Below are 19,964 nucleotides of genomic sequence, written 5' to 3' on the forward strand. Positions count from 1 at the left end.
ATATATATATATATATATATATATATATATATATATATATTGATACTGAGCTAAAATATATATTAATTTTAATTTGAATCATTTTAGAAATAAAAATTGTCACACCCCTTTTTTCGCTCGAGGAGTCGAGTCGAAAGATTTTTTCATTTAAAGGAACGATATTGAATAGGGATTAATTTATTTACAGAGTCGCCATTTGTAATTGAGTTTTGGTGTTCCAAGTCACCTTTTTGAATCTCTAATCAAAAGGAAATAACTCTTCGTTGGTCTACAAAAATAGAAGACCGGGTAAGGAATTTTGTTGACCGAAGGAAAGGTGTGAGGCACCCCTCGAGTCCCGTGGTTCTAGCACGGTCTCTTTTATTGACTTATCTTGACTTAGACTATTTTGATAAATTATGTTAAGACCTAAAATCGCTCATTTTATTATACTAAAACTTGTCTATTATCTATATTAAATAAATTGTGTGAAAGTTAGTTTTAGAAAAATATTTGTCAAGGTACATTATTGCATCCTTGAATTTTAAATATCTCAAAAAGATGCGTACGCCGCGTTTTTAATTGAGACGAATATTTTAAACGCGCCTAAAATTTTATCTAGCGTTAAAGACGTTGGTTAGTCTATTAAATTCGTAAAAATTTTATCTATTTAAAATATTAATTAATCTTAATAATAACCTTTATACAAAATTCATTCAAGGCGGTCAATTAATTTAACAAATAATTATTAAGCTTTATTAATATCAATAAATAAAAATAATAAAATAATAAAAATAAAATAAATAATATATATATAGAGAGAGATAGATATATAAAGTTACCCACATTATACTAATCTTGATTCCTCAATTTTATTTTTAATACGGAAAGGGGCCTAAAATGCCCTCTATCTACCTATTGGGTCAAAAATGTCCTCTCCGTCTACCTATTAGGTCAAAAATGTTCTTTTATTTAACAGATTAATTTGACCTTAATTCATTAATGACGTGGTTGTTTCTCATTGGCCAATTAATAATTAATTAAAATAATATTTTTTTCCCTAAAATCTCAACCCACCCAAACTAATAACCCGCCCCTAACAATTCGCCCTACCAGTAACAATCTTGCCATATTACATCATAAATTCAGTATACTTTTGTTTCAAACAGAAGTAATATGTGCATAGGCATATTAACGTTTTTACATTTGGACTGACTATAATTTTGAAATTACAAATTCAAAATGTAATCTTGTTAATGATTCACCACATATATGTTTCACTCCATATCAGAATTTTTGGGTTTAGCTGAATCGACGTTTACTTGCTCTATTGCCACTATTAGGATGTCTTTATCAGCATATGGCATTACACCAGACTCAAAGAAGCAAGGATAACTACATTATACTATAAAGCTTAAAGCTTTTATGCTGTAACAAAACATTCATTGAGCTGTTCCTTAGACTTAAATGGGATAAACTTTAAAATCTGCTTTGCATCTTTCCAAAGTAAACAGAAATGGACAGAAAATACTCTATTATACTATACTCATTCTCTCTTCTATACATTATAAAAGCTAGTATTTTGGCCTCCTGATGAACCTCAGCCTAGTAAAACATGAATAATACAACAACATACCAAGTGTAATCACACAGGCAGAGGGTGCATGTCTGCATTTTAATATATCAAACACATAAACACTCAATTTCAAAATGTAGCAATGTAACTTATTGATCCTGCAGGCGTCTACTAATTGATTCAAATCCTTCACATCTCTATAGAAGCAATCATATGTAGACTCGAGACAACTCAACATGGTGAAAGCACCAGCGGCAAAAGTAACCATGTCATCCACGTTAGTAGTCGTCTTAGAAGTGAGACTAGACACCAACAAAGACTTGACATTGGTGATCATTTTATTCCATTTCGTTCATTTGGTGATAACATTTAGTATGTGATTGTTTTAGTGCCTGATCCAGACTCCATATAAGATTATGGATTTAGTTTTCTTTCTCTTTGTTCTTCCCCTCTTCATAACAAAGGACTTCCAACGACCGCTCAATAGTTGATTCCAATGGTGGGAGAACTTGTTCCAGAGCAATTGTGGTCATCGGAGAATTTCCATTTGACACCCTTGTTCTTCCTCTTCATCACAAACAAACAAACAGATCGGAAGATCAAAGTACATTTTACAAAAAACTTATTACAGAGTTCCAAACAGGAAAAAATAACAACAAAATGCAACAGATAGTTTTCCTTATTCTACCAAGTTTTAAAATAATTGAAGTTAGACACCCAACACATTAAAAATTAACTACAAAAAAATTAGTCAATTCAGGAGACTTGACTTGCACCTGCTTGTCAAATACAATAACTGTAACAGGAAGAATGCTCATCTAAGTCATCTTTGTTAACTCAGTTCCTGCTTCTCTCTATTAACTCGAATACCAGCTTCTCTCTATTAGCTAGATGTGTTAGTAGTTTGGGTGGGTTGAGATTTTAAGAAACAATTGTTATCTTAATATTAATTGGCCAATGAAAAACAACAACATCATTAATGAATTAGGGCCAAATTCGTCTGTTCAATAAAAGGGTACTTTTGACCTAATAGGTAGACGGGATGGTTCACATAGTTAAGCACATTTTGGACCCTTTTTTGTTTTTAATAATAATAAAAAAAATTAGTTAATAAAAATCAACCAAGAATTCGTTTAAACAATTGAAATTGAAGACGAACAAAAACATATTAAACAAGAAATCTCAAAACCCACAAACTAATTAAATTAAAAATAAAGTCATTTTTAATCCCAAAATATTAGTCAAAATTCCAACTTTAGTGTCAAACAAAATTTTATTCGGCACAAACAGTACTGTATAACTTATTAACAAGAAAAGTAAAGATTCCATCTTTTTCTAATAAACGTGCACAAGAATTGAAACTTGATCCCCTACCAATCAATTTAAACTCAAATAATACAGTAATAAATTTTCAAACTTTACTAGTAAATCAAGTATAGACTATAACCAAGGTAACGAAGAGAGGTTGGTGGAGTCGGCCGGAGGGGGTTGCCGGACAGAACAAAAGGCGGCGGCATTGTAGTTTTTGTTGGCTAGTCGGCGTTCATGGCGGCAGTGGGGCTCTCCCGCCGGAGAAGGAGAAGAAGGGGGAAGAGGGAGTGGTTTGCCGATTTTTTGGCGGTTTGGTGATGGCCGAATGGCGCGTGTGCCTGATCGGTTGTTTTCCGGCGCTAGATCAACGGATACCAGCCAGATCTAATAATTTTTTTTGCAGTGAGGGAATGGAATTTTCCGACGATCTCTCGCCGAAAAACAAAGTTCCCCGATCTGCTTTCCCCTCTTGTTTCTTCACTATTTGTGTTCTCTCCCTCTTTCAATCATGGTGTGTGTATGTAATTATGAGAGAATTGTGAAGGTGTGAGTATATATGAATCTGGTGAGAAAGAAAAAGAAAAATGGAGATTCTTTCCCTTAGTTACTGTGTGTATTATATTGTTATATTAAAGAGAAAGTAGTCGTTTAGTCATTAAAACTAAAAAATTTTTGAAGTTAGAGTTGAAATTGCAGTTTTCTTTGAAAAAAGAAATTTGACTTTTGAAAAGAAAAATTTAAATATGATTTTATGTCGTAATTTTTATAAATTATCAAAATTATCCAACTAAAATTTATCTATTAATAGATAAATAATACAATTAGCCACTATTATAAAAATAATTACATGTACATGATCATATTTAATGAATTTCAATTATAACATATATAATATTTATATTAATAGCTATTATCTCATATTTGAAAATTTTAAATATGGATGTTATATTAACAGATCACTGCTTCCCGTTTTTGAGGTAATAAATATTATCTTTCAAACAAATTTATTTTTTTAGAAATTTATTTAATTTATTTCCTTCATTTTTCGTTCCTAAAAAATAGGATATGATGAATTGTTATTAAATTTTAGGGTGCCACTAATTTATTTCTTTAATTTTCTTATACATGAAAGGTTTTACTGTGCGTGAATAAATTATTTTTATGTAAAACATACTTTGAATATTTATGGTATATTATATCATATACCATAAATATATAAATATGTTTAGCATGTTTCTTTATACTTTGTATTTTTATATATGTGCGTATATGGTATATACATGGTATAAACTTCATATATAACATATTTTATATATTTATATTATAAATATGCTTAGTATGTTTCTTAATACTTTATATATTTATATATGTGTGTATATGATATATACATGATATAAACTTTATATATAACATATTTTGTATATTTCTATTATAAATATAAAACTTTATATATTTATGGGTATAAATATAAATTAACAGTAAAATAATGTCTTAAATAAAGGAGAAAATTAAATAAGGGATAAAAATAATGATGAAAGAGAAAAAGAGATATATATTAATTAGAATAGCATTAAATTTGAAATTATAATTGTCTTATTTTTTTAAAACTGCTATATACGTAATATTGAAAAAGTAATGTTATAAGGAGAGTTTTATGTAAAAATTTAAAAGATTAGGGTTATATGTAATAATAATAAAAGTTGGAATTAGAGTTGAAAAATTGTGAAAACAACAAAAACCTGTTTTTCCTTTACAGAAATTTTTTTTGGAATTATTTTCGAATTTTTATGGCCAAACACCACAATTTCCAACTCCAGAAAAATATTTCAGAAAAAAAAAAAAAATTCATTGTCAAACGGGCCCAAAAAATGAATTCTTCCCAGTGTTCATATGTGCTTATGTGTGTGAATGAAACTGTGATGTGTTGGTGTGTGAATGAAACTGTGATGTGTTGGTGTGTAAATAAAACTCTGTGAATATGAAATTTTTTCCGTGAACAGATATATTAATATTTAGTATCAATAATCGCATACCATATAGTAATAACAATTCACGTAATTATTCAACTACATATATTAAATAATGCAGAAAAACTATTTTAACATTTTTATTTATACTTTTCTATAATAAACTTACAATATAAATGAAATAGGATTGAAATAAAACCTGAATGTCAACTTTGATTGAATACAAAGCAAGATGCTGACAACTTTGCTTTCTTCTTGTTCTTGCTTTTAGAGATATTCAGTCTCTGTGTTTTTTTAATCTGGTTTCCGATGTTTTTCTGATCTCATGTACGTTGTTTTTTCTTGAGGGTGGGAAAGTTTCTTAAATACAAGAAGAATGGGGGGAACCGTTTTATTTTTAAAAAGGGAACAGTTAATAGGTAGATAAAAATAAGGGTTTAAATTATATTTTTATTATTTATTTATTGTTTATTTTATTTTAGAAAATAAATAATAATAATAATAATAAAAAATAAAATAAAAAGAATAAATATAATAATAACTAATGAATTTTATATTTTAGAAAATACAATAAAAGTTTATAAATAGACAAAAAAATAGATATAATTAAGATAGTACTAAAACTACTAGCTTTTTTATTTAAATTTTTTTAAAAATATATATTTTTAAAATTTTAAATTATTATTATTTTTAAAAAATAAAAATAAAAATAAAATAAAATATCTCAAAACTAACTTTATTTATTTATTTATTGATTAAAAATTTATTAAAAATGAAATAAGAATAAAAACAATATCTGATCAACTATGAATATTTAATATCGAAAAATAAGTTAAAATTCGAGGAGGATAAAAAATCACGTGTTTATATTTTTGCCCCACTTTATGTGGAATCTCGAAGAGCTTTCATACAAAAAAGTAGACAAGATATGATTGATGATCCTCCGATTATTTAAAAGATAAATATAAAATAAAATTAAAATTATAGGACAAAATGTGACCAAGTCCTGGTTTTGGACCTCCTACCTATCCAGGGTTATAAGGAAATCAGGTCATGAGTCGTTCAAAGATAACTGGGTGAGAGAATGAGTTAGACGTCGAGCGAGATTCTATCGAGTTTTCGGTTAACGACTTTTACTTTTTACGTCAAATGACTAACAAAAATCAAACATGAAAAATACAAATGAAAAATGCAATTCTTTGAAATTTTGATTCGAATCTTCATGACTTGAACTTGAAAATTCACCCTGTCGAACCCTATTTCGAGCCGGTCGAAACAGCACACGATGTATGGTGGTATGTCGTGACTCTTGGGATTAAAAATTTATTTGTCAGAGCCGTCACCTAACTTTTTAGGAAAATTAGGAAAAAACCAATTTTTATGTAGAAAACTCTGTTTTGATCTTTTGAAAATGTTTAGAGATTCTGAGTAAGAATTTTGGTTACCCAAGGGAAAGGTGTTAGGCATCACCCCTCAGGGCCTATCCGAAGATAGTCCTTACGCTTAGTTTAGGAAAATATTAAAGAAAGAAAAAACTTTATTTTGTTATTTGCTTAAAACGGTGATAAGAAACTTTACTATTATTTCAAAAGAGAACTTGAGATATAATAAACGCGACGCTACCACGTATCAAGGAGGCAATGTAATTATTATGAAAATATGCATGCCTAAAAATGATAATTTAATTTTTGTACAAAAGGTCTCATAATTCTATTAGGGAATTTGAAAAGATATTTGAATTTAAATAGTCAATGTAAGTTATTTATGAAAATAGATAAAGTATTTTAAAGCATAGAGTTAAATATGTAAATAAAATTTATAAAAATAAATAAATAAATAAAAATTTGAAGCATGAATAGTTTATTTAAGACAAAATGTGAATATATTTGAAAACACGAAAGGATGTAAAATCACTCAAATAGATTTAGATTAGGAATAAGTGAGAAATAAATGACGCTGCATAGGTGTGATGAAGTTGAGATGATAATAATAATGGTAATAATAATTATAATAATAACGACAAATAGCGACCATAATAATAATGACAATAATAGTAAATATTGGTAATAATAATAAAGATAATTATCAAAATAATATGTAAAATGATATACCTCGATACGCCAGTAACGGGTGAATATATATACCTCGCATTTCTTAGTCTTTTGCGAACCTAAAAGCCCGAATAAATATTGAAGACACGAAATATGAATTAAGACGTTAGAACTATTTATTGAAAATAAGTTAAAATAAGTGGACGTACTCTCTTGATAAATCTAAGATTTAGCAACTTATCTCTCGACTATGTTAACACGGAAATTTCGTTTTATATTTTGCTATATATTGTTAAAGAAAATATGAGGGTTACTATGCTAAATTCACTTGAAATACTTGTGATGATTTTTTCAAAGGATTGGTCGAGTATGATAAAGCATATTTTTAATCTAATAATAAACATGTGATATTTGCGAACTACGTGATGATAAAATCATGTCTAAGAAGGTCAATAAATAATAGAGTAGCTCGGATTCTATAATCGCATAAATCTACCTTATACAATCTTAACAATGAGAGTTAGTAATTATTCTAAAATATAACTCAATATAAATTAAATCAAAGATGATAAAGAATAATAATTTCGGTTAGGAGCTTAGACTTCTAATTTGCGGGACTCCGAGGCTCTGTGCTCCTAATAGCGATTGACCCAATGCTTGGGTCAAGATGAGTTCCATTGCGGAACTCTAACTCCCGGGTTCACATGTAAAAAAGATAAGGATTAGAAAACATCAAATAGAGAAAAGGTCGAAAATATTAAGGTGAGATCACATAAACAAATGCATAACAAAAGACACAGAACAGGGAATCTGAGCATGTAAACTTGTTTTAAAATATTTCAACTTCTTAAAATATTTAATTACTGGAAAAAAAGATGTATGTAACGAAAAACCCCAAGATAATCTTGCCCATATGATTGAATCTTCTAAAATTTTCAAACTAAAAAAAAACTTTACACCATATTAACCTAAAAGGGCATGTTTTTTATTATTTAAGGGAAACTGCATCCTGGATCCCTCCCCAAAGTTCCAACTCATTCTAATAACTTCATAATAAGCCTTTTTTACTGAATTCATTTTTCCACAAACCATGCACATACACTTACAGTCTCCACATGCAATTTTCTTGCAAAATGCATACAGTGCAATCCGCCTACCATATTAGATTTACGTAAATTTATCCTTTAGCTTTGCTACTCTACGTATATACACATACAACTTGAATATCACACCATAAGGACAAATTTGATGCTACCGATTACTTGTTGGAGTTGTTTTAACCAAACTTTTCATACTATGTAGACTAAAGCGAAACCGAAAAACTAATATCTCATAAACAAACTACATGGGTACTTGAAATTAAGTACATAAGGGGGCACCTAAACAAGTCATTATCCTACAACATAATTAACTGAAGATATGCAATTAAAACTTGTCATAGTCAGTACCGTATAACAACTTTAATTTCAGATATAAGAGAAAGAAATTAAAATTAAATTAATTAGTATCACACAAGAAACAGGTTTAAAGGAAAATACATAGATTGGTTAGTATGCTACATCATTGATATTCTTTACGAATCCAACGGAGAACAAATTAAAACATGAACTGAAATTAAAACATGAACTGGTTTCCAAATCAAGGCAACATGACCCAAAAAAAAAAAAACATATTCACGCCTAATTTTTAAAGACGGACGGAATTAACACTTAAACACACGCATGCAAACAAATAACTTTAATCCCAATAAATGATCATATCAGACCCCAATTTTGCAATCAGCCATCGACAACTCGAGTGATCGAGATTAGACAGCCACTCATCTTTAACAACACAGAACTTCAACAAATTCAAACTAACATGCTCACCACACCAAATAATATATAAGAAAAGGGGATGGAAATGAGGCGAGAAAAAGGGTTCGCACCTTTTGGGGTGCAGTAAAACTGAGGCTTTCCGTCAAGAATTTAGCAAAGAACTCAGACTCCGGGAATCCAGATTTGATCGGGAACAGAATACGAACCTACAATTCCCTTTTTTTTTTTGATTCTGCTCTTTTTTTTTTTTTCCACGAATTTCTTGTTTTCGCTTCTGTTTTTGTTGCCCCCCTTTTTTTTACTTGTTTTTCACTCTATCTTCTCTTGTTTTTCAAACTCACCAAAACCTTGTTTTGAAGGTCTCTGCGCCGGTATTTATACACGAAATCCGGACGTAAAAGTCCAAATTTAAACAGAAGAAAAGAGTTCCAATGGGTGGACCTCCGTATGAAGAAAATCCCCAATCGAAAACCAGATTTCACAACCTTTTAGGCCTCCATTTTGATTATTTTTGGACTTCAAAACGTGGATTTGAAATTGGTTTTGAATTGTTGCACCAAATTGGGACCTCTCTTTTCTGATTCTCGCGAATTCGATGGGTTGGACGTTCAAAAAGAGGAGAGATTTTTTGGCAGGTATGGCAGCTGCGTCTGCCATGGCCGCAAGATATGGCGATTAGGGTTTGTATTTTGGGGGTGATAGAGAAATGTGAGGAGGAGAAACAGAAAAAAGATCGATTGTTTGGTTGTGGTTTTGGAAAACTGATGGTGACCCTACGCTAGCCTTCTTGGAAAACAACAATACGCGTGGTCTGTTTTTGGGGAAAAGGAAGAAGAAAGAGACACGTTCTTTTGCTTTGGAATTCTTGATTAATTTGGTCCGTCCGATCACTTAATCGGACGATTCTAAAACAAATAATATATATATATATATATATATATATATAATACAAAAGTTGATTAAAACCGATTATTTTTATCCATCCGATCATTTAATCAGATGGCTTAATTTTAATAAAAATAAAAAATAGAAAGATAATTAAGTATATCGAATATATATAAACATAAATTATTTATAAAGTTGAAAATTTCGGATCTTTGGGTTAAAAGAAAATCGACGGACTAGATTGATTAGTGTCGGTTGGATGAAAAGGTGAAGCGGACATGAAAATTATACTGAATTTTGGGTTTCTTGCTGAAATTCATAAAATAAGAGTTGGGTTTGGGTGAAATAAATAAAAAAAATTGGATTAACGTTAGCCCGAATGCTCTTTTTCTGCTGAAATTAAATTTATCGATGCTCCCTGATATCCTAAAAATCATTTTTAGTTTAACGTATATAGATTACAGACATAACTTGCATGAGCGTCCAATTTGATATTTTTTTTTTTTGTGATTTAATATTAACTAGATATATATGTATGTGTAAAAATAAGAATGTAATAAAATATACATAAAAATGAAGAATATAATAAAAATATGTATATTTAAAAAGATATATTTTATGTAATAAAACACATATATGGTCACAATATTACCCAAAAAATAAAGTTAGAAAAGATGCGAATGCAAATACCAAAAGGTATATATATATTTTTATTTGTTAAAATATTTAATTATATTTAATTAAATATTTCATATTATGATGGAAAAATGAATTTCCCTTTTTATAGAAACAAAAATACGAATTTTATTATAATTTTTTTTAATTTAATTTTTAAAAATTATTTAGGTCCGAGGAGCATCGGTAAAAGTAATTAAGGAAAAAGGACGAGCCAAAATTGGGTGTCAATAGTTGCCCCTGAGTGACCAAAGATTTGTGTGAAGATCGTTGGACAATCACGTTGATGCAACCAATTTCGTCTCGGACAAGGCAAAATATTTGGAAGATTATGGCTGGGCTTCGGCTTCCGAGCTGCCTACATATCTCGGGCTTCACGAGAAATCAAGCCATTTGTAGTTCGAATTGTACAAAAGTTTGATGAACCTCAAAATTTGCCAGTGTAGAATTATGTTGACACTGGGATCCTCCGAGGAGGATAATAAAGATTTCAGCAAGAATGGAATAGGATGTGGGTGCAAGTCCGAAACTGGCTGTTTGAAATAGCTGGGGATGAGGAGACGTTGGATAAAATATTTGCTAAGGATCTTTGAAAGAAAAGAAATTGTGGATTTTCAAAAATTGTCAGTGCGGGATTAAGACGACACTGGGCGATGACACTAAGGAAAAAATAGAGATGACTGAGCCGAGTTGAGTTGAGTTTCTTCGCCGAAATCTTTGACGTAGCTAGGGATTCTTGACATTCCGCTAGCTTGCCCCAGTTTTTCGCTAAGAGGGTAGTTCCACGTTGTATTGCATATTCCTGCAAAATAGGTAAAAGGGTGAAAAATACCTGTTGTTCAAAAAATAGTAAAATGAAATTGTAACATAAAGAGTAGAGTTTAGATATTCAAACTAGTATTGTCTCCGTTTGTGGAGGCCTCCGACTGGTGGGATGAACTGTAGATATCCTCCGTCGGCTGAAATGTAAATAGCCTCCATCGGCTGGAATGTAAATAGCCTCCGCCAGTTGAACTGTAAATAGCCTTCGTCGACTGAGTAGCTGCTTGAATGTAAATAGCCTCCGTCAGCTGAAATATAAATAGCCTCCATCGACTGAAATGTAAATTGCCTTCGTCGATTGAAATGTAAATAGCCTCTGACGGTGAGATATTTGCCCAAAGGTAAACTGCCTTGTATTTGTCAAAGCGACCCTCAGTCTGTACTAGATGACGATATTGTTGCTGGAACTTGATATTGTTTTGATAGTGGCTTTCTTGCGCGCTTGCTATGGTGTGGACCTCTGATTGGAAGGTTGTGCTTTGTTTGCTGAAATGTGATTCTTTGATATGACGGAGTGTTGCTTTGCTTACATACATTTGTGGCGGGGCATCCCCTTGCTGGTGCACAACTCCTAATATGGCGGAGATTCGTATTGCTCATTCGCATCCTCTGAGATGGCAGATGATCATTTTTTTGCTTATGTATAGTCTTCGGAATGTGGAACTTGCCTTTGTTTGCTTATATACAGTCCTCAAAATGTGAAAGCTCGACTTTATTTGCTTATATACAGTCATTTGGAATGTGGAAGCTTGACTTTGTTTGCTTATATACAGTCCTTCCCTTGAGAAATCTTGACTTTATTAAAGTCAGACGGCACTCTCCGATTTGAGGAGTTTGTTGGGAGAAGTAAATAGCCTAATCTTCCTATGAGGATCCTCTTTTCTTAGTTTCCGACCCGAGTCTTCAAAGTGTACTTGCGAAAGAATTTGAATAAAACTCTTAGAGCTTGTGAGGATTAGTATAAATGTATGTAAAGAGAATAAAGTAAGGGAAGAATATTTGGCTCATGTCATAGTGGTAAGCCGCATGATGCACCTGATCCTATCCCAAAGCTTGACTTGACGTAGTCTTCCAATTCCTATTTTCCTGCGCTCAAAGAAAAATTCTTAGTTGGGAGGGGGTGTTGATTCTTAGTCGGCTTTGTTTACGAAATTCTCCAACACTCCCTCGGTGGCTCAATCACTCCCAAATCTGAAGTCTCAGTAGGTGGAAAAGTTGGAAAGTATAGTGAAAGTACAGATATGTATATATGTTTTCGCAAATATAGTAAGTATATATTAAGTATATATAGTAATCCTTTATCGTTTTTAGATTATGACACGTTCAAAAATCCTTTAAGCCTCCATTTATTGATCGTGACCCATGTAGCTTTATCTTTTGGGTGGAGCTACTCTGACTGTCGAGGCTACGACAATTCTGGCGGTGAAATCTCTTATATTCTGAGGCTATACTATGAGCAAAGGGGACATTCCTAAAGGTAAAACTGAACCTTTCGGGTTGCCTACGTATCTTCAAAATAGGAATGAAGTATGAAATGCAGCGATCGAGTCTGACTCAGACTGCCTACGTATCCAAGTGGAATTAGGTCATGACGTAGTTCAATTACAACGAGAAAAAGTAAAGCTATGCAGTGCAGTGACCGAGCCTGACTCAGGCTGCCTACGTATCCTAAGAATAGGAATCAGGTCATAACGTAGTTCGATACAAAAGATAAAGTAAAATAATGCAATGACTGGGATTGACTAAGGCTGCCTACGTATCCAAGTTGAATCAGGTCAGACCGTCGTTCAGTACAATGAAAAGGTAAAATATGAAGGGACCGATTTTAATGTGGATTACCTACGTATCCCGACGTGGGAAGTCAGGTTGGGCGTAGTTCTAAATATATGAAAGGATGATGTTTTTGGGTTTTTAAGGGAAACCAAACCCTTTGTGGGCTGCCTACGTATCTCGCTGTGGGAAGTCAGGCTAATACGTAGTTTTGTTACATAAGAGAAATGCAAAAATACAATAAAATAACTAGTCCTAATGTCTTCAAATGTAGTACTTCTTGATGGCTTCTGAATTGATCGGCTTCATTCTTACTGTGCCGTCTATTTCTGTGAGGATTACTGCTCCTCCTGAGAGTACTCGGTGAACTACGTAAGGACCTTGCCAATTTGGCGTAAATTTTTCTTTGGCTTCATCTTGGTGAGGAAATATCTTCTTCAATACTAATTGTCCCAGTGTGAATCGATGAGGCTTGACTTTCTTGTTGAACGCCTTGATCATTCTATTTTTATAGAGTTGACCATGAAAGACTGCATCCAATCTCTTCTCGTCAATGAGCATCAACTGCTCGATCCTGCTATGAATCCATTCAACGTCGTTTGGACCAACCTCCTGAATGACTCTCAATGAAGGTATCTCTACTTCTACAGGTATCACTGCTTCCTACCCATAAACCAACATGTAGGGAGTTGCCCCAGTAGAAGTTCTGATTGTGGTGTGATATCCAAGTAAAGCATATGGCAACTTCTCATGCCATTCTCTATTATTGTCCACTATCTTCCTCAAAATCCTCTTGATATTCTAGTTTGCAGCTTCAACTGCTCCATTCATTTATGGTCGATACGCCGTGGAATTTCGATGAGAGATCTTAAACCTTTTGCAAATCTCTTTCATTAGGTCACTATTACGATTGGCTCCATTATTTGTTATAATTGATTCCGGAATTCCAAACTGGTAGACTAACTTGTTGCGAACAAAATCTGCTACCACCTTCTTGGTTACGACCTTATATGTCGAGGCCTCAACCCACTTTGTGAAGTAATTGATAGTGACAAGATAAAATGGTGTCCATTGGACGCAGGAGGCTCTATGTGCCCAATAACATCCATGCCCCAAGAAGCATACGGCTAAGGAGAACCCATCACATTGAGTTCGTTTGGCAGAACTCATATAAAGTCTCCATGAATTGACATTGGTGACACTTCTGCACGAATCGAATGCTATCCCTCTCTATGGTCATCCAAAAATATCTAGCTCTCAAAATCTTCTTTGCGAGCATGAAACCGTTCATGTAGGGTCCACAAGTTCCTGCATGTATCTCCTCTAACAATCTTGTGGCCTCCGTGGTATTGACACATCGTAGCAATCCTAGGTCTGGATTCCTCCTATATAGGTTTTCCCCATTGAGAAAAAAATGATTGGCCATCATTCTTAAAGTCCTCTTCTATTTGCCAGTAGCGCCTTCTGGATATCCTCCTGCTCCGAGTAACCTCTTAATGTCGTAGTACCACGGCTTTCCATCTGGATCTTCATCTACATAGAGACAGTATGCTTGCTGGTCGTGTATCTCCACCTTGATGGGATCAATGAAATTCTTATCCGGATGCTGAATCATTGAAGATAGTGTTGCCAAGGCATCGGCAAACTCATTTTGAATTCGAGGGACGTGCTTGAATTTAATATTCGTAAACCTTTTACTCAACTCCTTAACACATTGCACATAAGGAAGGATTTTGACATTCTTAGTGGTCCATTCTCCTTGCACCTGATGGATCAACAAATTTGAATCTCTTATCACTAATAGCTCTTTAATGTCCATGTCTACTGTCATCCTAAGCCTGAGAATGCAAGCATCATATTCTGCCATGTTATTCGTGCAAGGAAACCTAATCTTCACCGTGATTGGGTAATATTGACCTGTTTCTGAAACTAGGACTGCTCCAGTTCTGACTCTTTTGAAGTTCGCTGCTCCATCGAAGAACATCCTCCATTCATCATATAGTTCTGAGATGTCCTTTCCCGCAAACAACACCTCTTCATTAGGAAAGTAGGTATTGAGTAACGTGTAATCTTGATCCACAGGATTTTCTGCGAGGTGATCAGCCAAAGCTTGTCCTTTGACAACTTTTTGTGTCACGTACACAATGTCAAACTCAGTCAATAAGATCTGCTATTTTGCCAACTTTCCAGTAGGCACTGGCTTCTGAAATATGTACTTGAGTAGATCCATTCTCGAAATTAAGTACGTGGTATACGCAGACAGGTAGTGCCTTAACTTTTGTGTAACCTAGGTCAATGCACAACAGGTCCTCTCCAACAATGTATACCTATCTTCATACGGTGTGAACTTCTTATTCAGGTAGTAAATGACTTGCTCTTTCCTCTTTGTATCATCATGCTTCCCTAACACACATCCAAAGGCATTATCCATAACAGATAGATATAGCAACAATGACTTTTTTTGTTTTGGTGGAACCAATACTGGTGGGTTAGATAAATATTCCTTGATTTTGTCAAAAGCCTCCTGACATTCTTCAGTCCATCCAATGGCGGCATCTTTCTTCAACAACTTGAATATTGGTTCACAAATTATTATGGACTGAGCTATGAACTGACTAATGTAATTGAGACTTACCAAGAAGCTCATTATATCCTTTTTGGTCTTAGGAGGTGGTAAGTCTCGAATTGCTTTTATCTTGGATGGGTCCAACTCTATACCTCTCCTACTAACAATGAATTCCAATAACTTTCCCGCGGGAACTCCAAAGGCGCATTTAGCTGGATTCAACTTTAGGTCGTACCTTCGCAGCCTTTCAAAGAACTTTCATAAATCATCCAAATGGTCTGAACTCTTTTTAGATTTGATGACATCATCCATGTACACTTCAATTTCTTTGTGAATCATATCATGGAAAAGAGTAGTCATGGTCCTCATGTACGTTGCACTGACATTCTTAAGTCCAAACGGCATTACCCTGTAGCAGTATACTCCCCATAGAGTGATGAGGGTTGTCTTTTCTGCATCATTTTTATCCATTAAAATTTGATGATATCCCGCAAAACAATCAATAAACAACTGCAACTCATGTTTCGTGTAATTATCAATGAGAATGTGAATGTTTGGGAGAGGGAAACGTCTTTTGGACTAGCCTTGTTGAGATCCCAATAATCTACACATATTCTTATCTTTCTGTCCTTTTTTTGGTATGAGCACGATGTTGGCCAGCCAGGTGGGATAAGTTGTGACCCTCACGACGTTGGCTTCTATCTGCTTGGTCACCTCCTCCTTGATTCTCAAACTCAAATCGGGCTTGAATTTCCTCATCTTTTGCTTTACCAGTAGACATGCAGGGTTGGTCGACAGTCGATGCAAGACAATATCAGTGCTTAAACCAGGCATGTCATCGTAAGACCAAGCAAACACATCGATGTATTGTTTGAGCAGACTTATTAATTCCTACGTCTTTTTATCTTCCAAGTGTATGCTGACTCGTGTTTCCTTCAGTGTCTCCTTATCACCTAAATTGACGACTTCAGTTTTGTTGATATTACGCTTCTTCTAACTCTCAAGTTGCTCGATCTGCTGCGATAGGTTTTCAAGCATTATGCTTTCGTCGTACTCCTCGTAATCTTGCTCATCGCTTGCATTTTGCTCAACAGATTCATTATATGTCATAATCGTGAAACGATGATTTTTATTAACATTTGCACTGAAAAGTATAAAGAGCGAGTAAAGTAAATAGATATTGAAAATAGGAAAATAAGTTTTGAAAATAAGCACTAGGCTTTGACAAGAGGCAAGTGGCAAAAGAGCCTCAGCATGATTCAAGCCTCAATTGATCATGCAAATAAAATAATTTTTTTTTAAAAACAACAATAGTCCCACACTACCAAGACTCCTGAAGGAACAGGGATGAGCCGATGGTCCAGTTCTGCAAGGCTTCTCCAGGCTCGACATCACAGATGGTGAGCTTCTTGAAAGATATCTCCAATTCTTCTTCGATCACGACTACAAATAAATTTCCTTTTCCTTCTGTGATATCTTCATCATCTGTTTGTTCTGAAACAAGGACTTGGGCTGGCATAAATATCGTCATTCCAAATCTTTTACTGCAGGCTACTCCAAAAATAGGCTCTTATCCGAGCCCTGTAGTATTTTTTTGCTGCTTTAATTGGATTGGCTCAACTATACCATCAGCTCGACTATACCATCGGCTCTGGGTCCTAGTCCTGTCTTGGGATGATACCCATATTTCAACATCTCTGACGCAACCATCTTTTTAGTATTTGATATTTTTGCTTCAGCCGGCATTGCCTTCTCATTGATCCTTGCAGCTTGCAGGATCTCCAGAGTATGGAAAGTGGCTCCATCGAACTCCTCAGTGACTGGGACTAAATTGATAGAATAAATAGTATGACTGAGTTCTCCATGGACAGTAACTTCTGTGCAACCCTATTCAAACTTCACGCGATGGAGAGTGGAAGGAACGACTCTTGCCATGTGGACCCATGGCCTCTCCAGCAATAGGTTGTAGCTATCTGACACATCCATGACCTGCAATATGATAGGAAATTCTGTTGGTCCTATCTGCAGTGTTAAGTAAATTTCCTTGATGATACTCCATTGCGACCCATCAAAGGCTCTAACCTTAACCCGACTCTCCCTTATATCTTCTATATTCACACTCAAATCCCTTAGAGTGAAGAACAGACAGATATTGCAACCCGAACCACCATCGATCAAGATCCTGTTCACAATCTTGTCATGATATCTAACCGCAATATGGAGAGCTTTGTTGTGTTCAGCCCCTTCTGACGGTAACTCATCATCATGGAAAGAGACCTTATTTGGCTCTACCACTCGCCTGATTATTGTGACCAAAGTATCGTTAGTTGTCTCTTTTGATATGCTAATCTAAGATAACACTTCCATCAAAGTATTGCTATGGGCTTCAGAACTCATAAGCAAAAATATGACGGATATGTGGGCGAGTGTCTTCTTGAGTTGATCTTCGACTGAATAGTCCTTGGGCTGCATCTTCTTCCAAAATTATACAGCTTTAGCATCTGTGATATTTCTCCTCGAGTTTTGATTTTTCCCGAGAACTTTACGATTTGGTTCCTTTGGCGCATAACACTTTCCCGACCTGGTCATCCCTTGAGCTGCAGTAACGTCTATCATTTTGCCCTTGGCTTCAGCTCGATAGCCCTATGGGACTGCTTTGGTGTCATAGTCGGTCCTTCTAGTTGCTGATGTGGTTGCTACGACTCTCGGCAGGTAGGTCTGAACAGTTATAGGCTTCCTCAACTGAAATGTGATAAATGGTTGTATTGGGGATGCAGTGGTGATCTCCTCTGTGCTCTATGTGGGCATAATAGTTTTTTCCAAATCATACTCCTCCTCTAGAGTAATCATGTTGACTTCCCGATTTCCATGATTTGTCAGGGGCATTTGATGATACCCCTTCTTATCAGACTCAATTTGTTTCTTCAAGTTGTAACAGTCTTCCGTGTCGTGCCCTTGGAATCCTGAGTGATAGGCGCACTGCTTGTTATCGTCAAAGTTTTGAGAGGTAGGATTAGGGGCCTTTTCCTCAATTGGATGCAACAAATCAGCAACCCTCAATCTTTCAAACAACTGGGCTAAAGGTTCTGCAATTGGTGTGTAGGTACGGGTATTTCTGGCTTCAAATTTTGGATGTGGTTTGGGTGCATAGGCTGGTCTATTTTGATGAGCTGGAGCTTGGACAGGGGCGTATGGTCTTGGTGGATTTTGGTATGCTGGAGCTCGAGGTAGATTAAATGCGGTTGAGTATTGTACACTGGGATGTGTGCAATAATTTGGGGATTGTTAGGGTAATGGTGGGAAGAGTTTCTAGGTCGGTAGTATGATGTGATGACTGAGACTTCTTCTCTCTTTTTCTTGTTACCATTAATGAAACTAGTCTACATAGCTTTACTCGCAGCTTGCAATGCAACCATAGATTGGATCTTCCCCTACTTGATGCCTTCTTTTATGAAATCTCCCATTTTGACCAATTATGCAAACTTTTGGCCCATCATCGACATCATCTTGTCAAAGTAAATACCCTCCTATGCTCGGATAAAATATTTGGAGAGCTCACTTTCATCTAGTGGAGGCTGGATCCTTGCAACCTCGATCCTCCACGCCATGCATATTCTTGAAATGATTCGGATGACTTCTTCTGTATATTATCCAATAGAACTGTCTGGGGCGATCTCAGTGTTAAATATGAAGCGACTTATGAAATCCTCAGCCATTTTCCGCCAGTCACGCCATTTATGAGGGTCTTAGCGGGTGTACCAAGTCAAAGCTTCTTCCGATAAACTCCGAATGAACAACTTTATTCTCAACTTCTCGTTCCTTCCAACCCCGACCAACTTGCATAGTAAGCCCTCAGGTGTGCGTACGGGTCACCCTTTTCGTCAAATACATCGAACTTTGGTGGTTTGTATCCCACTGGCATGTTGATGTCTGGATGAATGTATAAGTCATCGTAGTCCTAACTTTCAGTCCCCCTGGTGACTTGCATGTTTCTAAATGCTCTCTTTAGACTCTCAAGATGGGCTGCTATCGACCCTTTTTCACTTGATTGGACATCTTTTCCCAATTTTGTTGCTTTTTATTTACCCTGTTCTTCAGGTGGGCCCTAACTTGTTGCTTCTTCTTCACCCTGTTCTTCAGGCAGGCCTTGACTTCTTGTTTCATCTTTACCCTATTCTTCAGACGGGCTTCTAAAATTCCTTTTTCTTCACCCTGCTCTTCAGGTGGGCTCCTAACTTGCTATTTTGATTTTCCACATATGTTCCTAAAATCAAAATAAAAGGTAAAACAGAAAAATAACATCCCATTCTTCAGGAGGGTCTTGGGCATAAAATAAATTCTCATTCTTTAGGAGGGTCCTGTTTCATTCTTCAGGAAGGTCCTGAGCATAAAAAATAAATTTTCACTCTTCAGGAGGGTCCTGTGCAAAAAGTAAATTTCCATTCTTCAGGAGGGTCCTAGAAAAAAAATAAATTCCCATTCTTCAGAAGAGTTCCTGGACAAAAAATAAATTTCCATTCTTCAGGAGGGTTCTGGACAAAAAAT

The 19,964-nt window shown here is 34.8% G+C and overlaps 1 protein-coding gene and 1 long non-coding RNA gene across 2 annotated transcripts; both read right to left on the minus strand.

The window, feature by feature from the left end:
• Window positions 1-7,310: 7,310 nt before the first annotated feature.
• LOC107874115 lies at window positions 7,311-9,581 on the minus strand. The gene is made up of 2 exons (XR_007057251.1): window positions 8,812-9,581; window positions 7,311-7,571 (listed from the first exon to the last, which is right to left on the minus strand). It is a non-coding gene; the product is annotated as an uncharacterized LOC107874115 (long non-coding RNA).
• Window positions 9,582-13,117: 3,536 nt separating this feature from the next.
• On the minus strand, window positions 13,118-14,211 carry LOC107874114. The gene is made up of 2 exons (XM_047414454.1): window positions 14,182-14,211; window positions 13,118-13,516 (listed from the first exon to the last, which is right to left on the minus strand). The coding sequence occupies exons 1-2, from the start codon at window positions 14,209-14,211 to the stop codon at window positions 13,118-13,120; spliced, it is 429 nt and encodes a 142-aa protein (XP_047270410.1).
• Between the last annotated feature and the right edge of the window lie 5,753 nt (window positions 14,212-19,964).

Source organism: Capsicum annuum, chromosome 6, assembly GCF_002878395.1.
Source record: "Capsicum annuum cultivar UCD-10X-F1 chromosome 6, UCD10Xv1.1, whole genome shotgun sequence".
In the NCBI taxonomy this organism is placed as follows: Eukaryota; Viridiplantae; Streptophyta; class Magnoliopsida; order Solanales; family Solanaceae; genus Capsicum; species Capsicum annuum.

Excerpts from the sequence above, each read along its gene's own strand:
- LOC107874114 (XM_047414454.1), bottom strand. The coding sequence starts at position 14,211 with ATGTGTCAATACCACGGAGGCCACAAGATT. Across the intron at positions 13,517-14,181 it reads ACCACGGAGGCCACAAGATT|GAAGCAGTGATACCTGTAGA; the intron begins GTTAGAGGAGAT and ends GTTTATGGGTAG.